At 41.0% G+C, this 10,843-nt stretch overlaps 1 protein-coding gene across 1 annotated transcript in view; it reads left to right on the forward strand.

Moving 5' to 3' along the window:
* The window catches only part of LOC114689085 (phospholipase A2-like), a 13,935-nt gene extending 3,477 nt beyond the window's left edge, over positions 1-10,458 (forward strand). Inside the window, exons 2-4 of the mRNA XM_028863509.1 lie at positions 6,082-6,229; positions 7,043-7,170; positions 10,367-10,458. Of these exons, the coding sequence (XP_028719342.1) occupies positions 6,082-6,229; positions 7,043-7,170; positions 10,367-10,458 (368 nt within the window). The remainder of the gene's footprint in view (positions 1-6,081; positions 6,230-7,042; positions 7,171-10,366) is intronic.
* The last annotated feature ends 385 nt before the right edge of the window (positions 10,459-10,843 follow it).

The following is a 10,843-nucleotide window of genomic DNA, read 5'->3' on the forward strand; positions in this document are numbered from 1 at the left end:
TAGATATGGCTCTGTTTGTGTTCTTCTACCTATAGCTATCCAGTTATGCCAGCATCATTTCTTGAACATGCTTTCTTTTTTCCATTGTATAATTTTGGCTTCTTTGTCAAAAATTAGGTGTTCATAGGTGTATGGGTTAATGTCAGGGTCTTCATTTCAATTCATTGATCAATGTGTCTGTTTTTTATGCCAATACCAAACTGTTTTTATTATTATAGCTCTATAGTAGAGATGAAGTCAGGGATGGTGATGCCTCCGGAACTTCCTTTATTGTATAAGATTGTTTTGGCTATCCTGGGTGTTTTGTTTTTCTACATGAAGTTGAGTATTGTTCTTTCGAGGCCTCTGAAGAATTGCATTGGGATTTTGTTGGGGATTGCATTGAATCTGTAGATTGCTTTTGGTAAGATTGCCATTTTTACTATGTTGATCCTACCTATCCATGAGCATGGGAGATCTTTCCATTCTCTGATATGTTCTTCGATTTCTTTCTTCAAAGTTTTAAAGTTCTTGTCATACAGGTCTTTCACTTGTTTGGTAAGAGTTACCCCAAGATATTTTATGTTATTTGTGGCTATTGTAAAGGATTTTGTTTCTCTAATTTCTTTCTCAGTCCATTTATCATTTGTATATAGTTGGGCTACTGATTTGTTTGAGTTTATCTTGTATCCTGCCACATTACTGAAGGTGTTTATCAGCTGTAGGAGTTCCCTGGTGGTATTTTTGGGGTCACTTATGTAGACTATCATATCATCTACAAATAGTGAAAGTTTGACTTCTTCCTTCCCAATTTGTATCCCCTTGATCTCCTTTTGTTTTCTCATTGCTCTAGAGAGAACTTCAAGTACTATATTGAATAGGTATGGAGAGAGTGGACATCCTTGTCTTGTTCCTGATTTTAGTGGGATTGCTCTGAGTTTCTCTCCATTTAGTTTTATGTTGACTGCTGGCTTGCTGTATATTGCCTTTATTATGTTTAGGTATGTTCCTTGTATTCCTGATATCTCCAAGACCTTTATCATGAAGGGGTTTTGGATTTTGTCAAAGGCTGTTTCAGCATCTAATGAGATAATCATGTAGTTTTTTTTCTTTCAGTTTGTTTATATGGTGTATCACATTGACAGATGTATTTTTATATGTTGAATCATCCCTGCATCCCAGGGATGAAGCCTACCTGATCATGATGGCTGATTTTTTTTTGTGTGTTCTTGGATTCAGTTTGCTAGTATTTTATTGAGAATTTTTACATCAATGTTCACAAGGGAGATTGGTCTGTAATTCACTTTCCCAGTTGTGTGTTTATGTGGTTTGGGTATCAGGGTAACTGTAGTCTCATAAAAAGGTTTGGCAATGTTCCTTCTGTTTCTATTGTTTGGAACAATTTCAGGAGTATTGGTATTAGCTCTTCTTTGAAATTCTGGTAGAATTTTGCACTGAAACCATCTGACCCTGGGGTTTTTTTGTTGGGAGACTTTAGATTACTGCTTCTATTTCCTTAGGGGTTATAGGTCTATTTAAATTGTTTATCTGATCTTGATTTAATTTTGGTATGTGGTACCTATCCAAAAAATTACCCATTTCTTTTGCATTTTCCAATTTTGTGGAGGACAGGCTTTTGAAATATGACCTAATGATTCTCTGGATTTCCTCAGTGTCTATTATTGTATCCCCCTTTCATTTCTGATTTTGTTTATTTGGATGCTCTCTCTTTCTGCTTTTTGGTTGGTTTGGATAAGGGTTTGTCTGTCTTTTTGATTTTCTCAAAGAACCAACTCTTTGTTTTATTGATTCTTTGTATTATTCTCTTTGTTTCTATTTCATTGATTTCAGCCCTCAATTTCATCATTTCCTGGCATCTATACCTCCTGGATGAATTTGCTTCTTTTTATTCTAGAACTTTCAAGTGTGCCGTTAAGTTGTTACTGTGGGATTTCTATATGTAGGCACTTAGTGCTATGAACTTTTCTCTTAGCACTGCTTTCATAGTGCCCCATAAGTTTGGATATGCCGTGCCTTCATTTTCATTGAATTCTAGGAAGTCTTTAATTTCTTTCTTTCTTCCTTGACCCAGTGGTGATTCAGTTGAGTATTGTTCAGTTTCCAAGAGTCTGTAGGTTTTCTGCATTTTTTGTTGTTGAATTCTAGCTTTAAGCCATGGTAGTCTGATAAGATACAGGGGGTTATTCCATTTTTTTTGTATCTGTTGAGATTTGTTTTGTTATCTAGTATGTGGTCAGTTTTGGAAAAGGTTCCATGGGGTGCTGAAAAGAATATATATTCTTTTGTGTTTGGGTGAAATGTTCTATAGATGTTTGTTAGGTCCATTTGAGTCATAGCATCTGTTCGTTCCCTTATTTTCTCTGTTAAGTTTCAGTCTGGCAGATATGTACAGTGTTAAGAGTAGGGTGTTGAAGTCTCCCACTATTAGTGTGTGAGCTTTGATGTGTGATTTGAGCTTTTACAAATGCCAGTGCCCTTGTATTTGGAGCATAAGTGTTCAGAATTGAAACTTCCTCTTGATGGATTTTTTCTGTGATGAATATGAAATGCCCTTCTTCATCTCTTTTGATTTGATTTTAGTTTGAAGTCTATTTTGTTAGATATTAGAATAGCTATGCCAGCTTGTTTCTTAGGTTCATTTGAAGGGAAAGTTTTTTCCAAACCCTTTACTCTGAGGTAATGTCTGTCTTTGAGGTTGAGATATGTTTCTTGTATGCAGCAGAATGATGGATCCTGTTTTTGTATCCATTCTGTTATCCTGTGTCTTTTTATAGGTCAATTGAGTCCATTGATATTAATGGATATTAATGATCAGTGTTTGTTAATTCCTGTTATTTTTGGTGTGTGTGTGTGTGTGTGTGTGTGTGTGTGTGTGTGTGTGTGTGTGTATTTCCCTTCTTTGGGATTTGTTGTTATGACGTTATCTGTTGCCTGTGTTTTGGTGTTTGCAGCTAGCTTCCTTTGGTTGGAGTTTTTGTTCTAGTACTTTTTGTAGGGTTAGATTTATGGATATATAACCTGGTTTTGTCATGAAATATCTTGATATCTTGTTTTCTCCATCTACAGTGATTGAAAGCTTTGCTGGGCATAGTAGTCTGGGCTGGCACCTGTGATTTCTTAGTATCTGAAGGATGTCTGTCCAGAACCTCCTGGCTTTCAGAGGTCTATTTTTTGTGGTCCAGTCTGTTTGGTGTCCTGTACCTTCATAGGCATGTCCTTCTTTAGGTTGGGAAAGTTTTGGTTATATTTTTTATTGAATATATTTTCTGTGCCTTTGAGCTGGAAATCTCCTATTTTTCTACCCCTATTATTCTTAGGTTTGGTCTTTTCAATATGGTGTTCCATAGTTCCTGGATGTTTTGTGTTAAAAATTTGCTGGATTTATCATTTTCTTTTTCTTTCTTTCTTTCTTTCTTTCTTTCTTTCTTTCTTTCTTTCTTTCTTTCTTTCTTTCTTTTTCTTTTTCTTTTTTTTTTTTTTTTTTTTTTGGTTTTTCGAGACAGGGTTTCTCTGTGTAGCTTTGAGCCTTTCCTGGAACTCACTTGGTAGCCCAGGCTGGCCTCGAACTCACAGAGATCTGCCTGCCTCTTCCTCCTGAGTGCTGAGATTAAAGGCATGTGCCATCACCGCTCGGCTGGATTTATCATTTTCTTTGACAAATGAATCTATTTTCTCTATCATATCCTCAATGCCTGAGAGTCTCTCCTCCATTTCTTATATTCTGTTGGTTATGATTGCCTCTGTAGTTTCTGTTCATTTACTCAGATTTTCCTTTTCCTGAATTCACTGTTTGTGGTTTCTGTATTGCTTTTATTTCAATTTTCAGGTCTTGAACTGTTTCCTTCACCTGTTTGATTGTTTTTTCTTGGGTTTCTTGACTTTCTTTAAGAGATTTATTGATTTCCTCCAACTTTTGTTTGTCTTTTCCTCCATTTCTTTAAGTGAATTTTTCATTTCCTCCTTTAGGTCTTCAATTGTCTTCATAAAGTTGTTTTTAAGGTACTTTTTCTTCTGGATCATCTGCTTCAGATTGTTCAGGTATTGCTGTTGTAGGATTACTAGGTTCTGGTGGTACCAGAACTGATATGTTGTTTAATGTGTTCTTACACTGCTGTCTACCCATTTCTTCCTTTAATCCAAGCAGGTGGAGCTCCAGGTCATTCTTCTCCCAATTGATTTAGAAGGGGGTTGATAGCTCTGGTGATCACTATTCCCAACTGGTGCAGAGTGGGCATATGGCTCTGGTGGTCACTGGTGCCACTGGGGATGACTGGCTTGGTGAAGGGGCAGGGGAGGAGGCAGCTGCCTAGTCTCTGGGGCTACACTGGTTGAGGGAGGGGCACAGAATGTACCCTTGTGGACTAGGGGCTAGAGATCTGGTCTGCTCAGTCTAGAGATAGGGTCTTACCTATTCTTAGTCAGTGCAGGGTGGGTGTATGGCTCCAGTGGTCACTGATGCCACAAGGGATGGTTCCTGATAATTTACTTACATGATCTTATAATGTGGCTCAGGATGTCCTCCAACTCAACATTATAGAAAGACTTACCTCCACCTCCCAATGGTTAGAATTCCATACATGCCTAGCTTGTGTCTAAAATTTTTTTTCAAAACAGGGTTTCTCTGTGTAGCTATGGCTGTCTTGGAACTCACTCTATAAACCAGGGTGAATTTGAACTCAGATATCCAACTGTGTCTGCCTCAAGAGGTTTGGGATTAAAGGTGTGCACCAATACCCCCTGGCAACCTTTGGACTCAGATATCAACCTGGCTAAGTCTCCAGAGTGCTTGGATTACACTGTGTGTGTTTCACTGAACCTGACTCCTCTTGCATTTTAGTAGTGACCAAGTATCCCACTGCAGATTAAATCCTGGCTTTTTAAACTGTTCCTTAGCTGATAAACAGTTGTGTCAAATGCTGACATCACAATGATGATCTGATCATTACCCTTGTCTATGAGCTGTGTGTAGACACACAACAGATTCCTTCTAATTCTTTCAATGTAAAACAATCAGCATGTGTTGGCTGCTTCTCTGGCTCAAGGTCTCAGCTAGAACTGTGATGAATCCCACTGCTGGCTAAGGCTAGGGTTTCACCTAGGCTTGAGTAGGGGTGGGGCAGCTTTCAAACTAAGAGATAGTTGAATTGTTGCGTTATTGATCTAAGAAGTCACTTTTTTCCTGGCTGCTGACTGGAGAGTGTTCTCAGCTCCTCAACACAGGGACCACAGGGCAGCTCACAGTGTGGTGGCTGTCTTTCCTGACAGTAAGAAATGAGCAGGCAAGCAAGGCAAAAGGCAATGTCTATAGAACTTAGTCCTGGGGATTAAGCCCATTCTGGTACAGTGGTGTTCATTTATAATCCTACCATTAGGGAGGCTGAGGCCAGAGTGTTGCTAAAGTCAGAGGCTAGCTAGCCTGGGTTACAGGGCACATCCATGTCTCAAATAGGTAGACAACTTTTGCTTAGGCCTGGCTGTCCTCTACCTCCTTATGTGTAGCTGTAACATGAATTTATGAGTGTTCACAAGGGCATGCTTTTAACCTGTGTTGGGGCAAGCAAACACACACACACACACACACACACACACACACACACACACCTCTATTCACTGCTCTCCTGATGCAGCAGCTGATAGGAGTCCAGGAGGAAGTGTCAGGAGTTATTGTCATGATCTATTGTGGACCATGATGCAGTTACAGTTATAGTAATTGATAGTTCAGATATCATCCCATCAGAGGAATAATTTCTCAGATGGAGTGCCTGTCAGGCAAAGCTTGTAGGCTACCAACAATGAAATTGTTGCTTTCATCTCTAATTTCACTTGTGCAAGAACAGCTATAACATCTCCCCATTTACCATGCACTTTCATGTAATGTGCACATGTAATCTCATGATTCCACCTCAGTCTTATGGGCACACGTATATCCATGTCTTTCATTTGCTGCAGTGTTCTGATCTGAACCCTGAGGAGGTCTTGAGGCTGGACCTCAAAGGCTCTCCATAAGGAAGCTAGCAGACAGGCATCAGACCCCTGGTAAATCCAAGAGGGATTGAGTGAGTGTCCTGTGCATTCTTACAGGAGGTGCTACTACATTGAACCTCAGCCCTAGGCAGTTTGGCAATGTGTTCCAGTGCACCATCCCTTTTATTAATTACTTCTCGGGTTACAACTTCTATGGCTGCTACTGTGACGGTTTCATAAGCTACAAGGAGAAAGAATTAGACAGGTGAGTGATCCATCTGTGGGCAGATTAGAGTGTCTTGGTTGGTAGGTACAGGACACAAGCAGAGCATCTCATGAGCCAAGAATAGGAGATATGCATATTCACCACACATCATGTATTTTTTTATTATTTAGTGTTTGTTCATTTTGTTTCCAAACAGGGGTTTTCTGTGTAGCCCTGGTTGTCCTAGAACTCTCTGTGTAGACCTTGATGGCCTTGAACTCAGTGATCTTCCAGCATCTGTTTCCTGATTAACGAGATTTAAGGCTGGCATCAGCACCACCAGCATTTATTTTCACCTCTTGTCATGTGAATAAATCTGTCCAAGAGGACATGAATCTAATGCTCCCTGAAACAGAATGTGTGAGATGTAAATAGTGGACAATGCTGGGCTCAGGCACCAGACTAGGGCAGGGCAACCACCACAGCCACCATCAAAATGTCAGCCTTGACTTTAAAATGCCATCAAAACTTTGGAATATATAATTTCACTTTGTTCCTGCAGCTTTGTTTTAAAAAATCATTTTTTGGATACAGGGTCTCATTTATGTATCACTGGCTGAACTCTATCCAACTCAGAGATCCATATGCCTCTGCCTCCCAATTACTGAGAATAAAGGCAGACACCTCCACACTCCACAGAAATGATTTCAATAAATATGTGCTTAATAGATAGCACAGATTTTCCAGCCTGGGGAACATTACTTGTGAAACATTATGTTTAAGTCATCCTGATAGGTTTGAGAAAGACTGCAGGTGAGAACTGACCTCCTGTGGGTCCATACTCCTCCCTCAGCTGTTCCTTCCTCTCTCCAGGTGCTGTCAGGTTCGTGACAACTGCTACACTCAGTTCAAAGAACTGGAAAGCTGTAAATACCTCAAAGACAAAACCTACAGAATGTCCTACTCATACTTGTGCCCTAGGAATGAATTCACTTGCAGTGGTAGGTTTACCCTCCGGGACCTCTGGACTCTGCGTGGTTGTGTATTGGTTGCCTTATGGAGAGCCTGCTCCAAGGCCACCTCCAGGGAATTGCAAAAAAAATCCATGAATTTGCAATGGGTTGGGGAAATTCTTATATATCTGAGGGCTATACTTTCTACTTGAGGGTAATTAATAGGAAACACACATGCTTTCTAATGATAACTTACTCTTTTACTTCAACTTAAGAAATCCTCTCTCTTAAAAATCTCTCTCTGAAAATATCTCTATCTCCACACAGTTACATCACTTTACATACAGCTACATTTTCCACACACACTTACACATCTCCCTTTTCTCTCTTAAAAAAATCTCTCCTGCTCCCTCTTCCGCCCTGCTATTCATGTTCTCTCCTCAGCTCCTTCTACACACACACACACACACACACACACACACACACACACACACACACACACTCACTCACAGCTGCTCTTCCCACAGTTCTTTCACACAGCTCTTCCTCCATGGCAACAGCTCCTTCACCCAGCTCTACACAGCCGTCTCTCTCCACACCACAGCTGCTGCCTCACAGACAAACTCTGGACATAAGTTACATTTTCAGGGTTCTACCAATGCTCACAACATAAGATAAGTCACATGGTTTCTCTTAGGCTAGTGATGTCACACTGACCCACACACATAGCTCTAAGTTAGTGATGGATCCAGACAGGAAACAATGGCTGAACCTTGAGCTGTCAGGGTCCGTGCAGAAAGAGAATTTGCAAGGAGCTAAGCCTCAGTGTAATCAGCCTGGCCATAATTTAGCAATAAATAAAATAAATAAAATTTAGGAATAAACATCTGGGAATTAGTCTTTGAGCATTTTCTGCAGGGGCAGTTTAGTCTGCTTTCACTTTGTTCTTAATTCCAAAATTAGCTGTATAAAAGTCTGTCTTTGTGACTTTGAATCCTATGTCAATATGTGTAATGTAAAATATTTTAATATTGTTTCTATATATCAAAATTATACAGGCTAAATAGAAATTATCTTCCAGAACATCCACATCTATAAGTGTGCCCAAAGATGGAATATATTCTCGAGATAAACACACAAGCAGTGGGAGAACACCCATAGCAGTTCTTAGGGAAGGAACGTGGTGACACATAAGAGAAATCACTGACAAAAAAAAGGTTTCCACAGCCAGTGACCCCATGGCCTTTCCAGGTGGGGCTCCCCATCAGGTGGGTCTGGTGGGTCGATCTGTTAAACACTAGTTGTCACTGCTGTACATTCCCACAGCCCCAGGCAGCCCTGGAGTGGTGATATTGTGTACCAAACATAGCTTATCTGATAATCAGGACAAAGCCATCCACTAGATTAAACATAGAGGCCAGGCCGTGGTGGTACACAGCTTTAATCCTAGCACTTGGGAGGCAGAGATCCATCTGGATCTCTGTGAGTTCAAAGCCACCCTGAACTACATGAGATTGATTCACTCTAGGAGAAAAAATGAGCCAGACAGTGGTGGCACACGCCTTTAATCCCAGCACTTGAGATCTCGTGCCTTTGCTACCAGTATTTGGGAAGCACACACGCCATTAATCCCAGCACTAGAAAGGAAGTGAAATGGCTGGACAGAGAAAGGTACATAATGCATGAGGAGACAGGAACTAGGGCCTTTTTGACTGAGGAAGCTTCTTATGTGAGGACTCAGAGGCTTTCAGTCAGAGGATTCGTGGAGATAGGATCTTGCTGTCCATTCATTCTGAGGATTCAGTAGTGGTGAGAAGTTTCTCTAGTGGCTTGCTCCTTTGTCTCTCTGATCTTTCAGCACTTACCCCAATATCTGGCTCTGGGATTTTATTATAAGACCACTTAAAATTCATGCAACATCTGGTGCCCAACATGGGACTAGAACTTAAGACTCTGAGATTAAGAGTCATATGCTCTACCAACTGACCATTTAAACTTTGTGTAACACACTGGGCACTGTGTGAGGAGCATAGAAGTAACAAGGACAGTCACCATGTAGTTGTCATTTACTTGGTCTCATGTGACCTCACAACAGCCTTATCAGGTAGATACTAAAATATAGATGAGGTCACTGATGAGGAAGATGAGGAAGGCAGGGTCACTTGCACAGGTCACCCATCTTAGAAGTGATGATATTTGGTTCTGGGAATAAATCTACATCGTTCCAAAGCCTCTGTTTAAAAACTTTTCAAGATTTTATGTATTTCTGGAGGAGGCATGCCTGTGTCACAACACAGGTGTGCAGGTCTGAGGACAACTTGCAGGAGTCGGTTCCCTCCTTCGACCATGTGAGTCCTGGGGATAGAGCATGGGTTCAGACCTGGCAGCAAGTGCCTTTATTCCCTGAGCCATTTTGCCTGTTCAAAGCCTCTCCTCTTAGCTGCTGTGTTATACTGATTCCAAATTGACTAAACACTTGAGAGGTGCATCACTGTATATCAGCCAGATACTGGACTAAACAACTATGCAGGGCGAGATTTATCATTCCCGTTTTACAGGTGAGGATTCAGAGGACTGAGAATATAGCTCGGTTGCTAGAGTGCTTGCCTAGCATGCATGGAGCCCTGGGTTCCACCTGCAAAGCCCATAAATTGAGTGTGGTAGTGCACACCTGCAATCCAGCACTTGGAAAGTGGAGACAGGAGGATCATATAATTGTATATGTATTAGTTGATATTTGTAGTTTTCCTGGTTTTTGTATTAAATATATGTGTTTATTTATTTTTATGTGTAGGAATGAGTCCCTGCTCTTCTTAAGTCACTCTCCACCATGTCTGTAGAGGCTGGGTCTCTTACTAAACATGACATTTACCTTTAGACAGTCTGACTTACCAACAAGTTTTGGGGATCTGTGCTGCCCACTTCCCGATAGAGTCACAGATGCCCCAACCACACCTTGCTTTTTCCATGGTCTCTGGGCATCCTAGGTCAGGCCCTTATGATTGTATGGCAACCACTTTACCAACTGTGCCATCTCCCCAGCCCACAACAACTAATGTTCTTATTATAAGTGTGTTCTAGCGACTTGGACAACCCAATGTCCTTTTGGGTGCTCTGTCTCTCAACCATGGGTTCAGACTTGGCAGCAAGTGTCTGCACCAATGCAAGGTGTACCAGTTTCTTTTGGTTATAAATTGTACAGGGTCATGGGCTCCATGAAACTTCCTTTCTTGTTTCTCTCCAGAGGAAAACAATGCCTGTGAAGCCTTCATCTGCAATTGTGACCGCCAGGCCACCATTTGCTTCTCCAAGCAGAACAAAGACATTCGCTGTTAGACTTGTCACCTCAGTGACTACCCACACCATCCCTGCTGCCTGGTAGTGTTCACACTGTGCCCTCTAATAAAGCATCAATTGAAATAACCCAACTTTGGTGATTGTAGTCTCTGTTTACTAACTATAACTAGATCCTCAAAGAACATTATTCCATCTAGCCCTGGAAACTGAAGGTTAGTGGGAAAGGCATTGCCATTAGAGGAGCACCTTAAAGAGTGGGTAATGAGCCAGGCCATGCATTCCATCCCAGAACAGTGGGATGCAGAGACAGAGGAAGGCAGATCTCTGGAGTTAAAGAACCACCTGGTCTAAAATCCAGCTCTGGGACATCCAGGACTATTGATGTAACCAACCGTCTTATTAAATAAGAAACACAGAAACAATG

The sequence above is a fragment of the Peromyscus leucopus genome, unplaced genomic scaffold, assembly GCF_004664715.2.
Source record: "Peromyscus leucopus breed LL Stock unplaced genomic scaffold, UCI_PerLeu_2.1 scaffold_1495, whole genome shotgun sequence".
Classification (NCBI taxonomy): Eukaryota; Metazoa; Chordata; class Mammalia; order Rodentia; family Cricetidae; genus Peromyscus; species Peromyscus leucopus.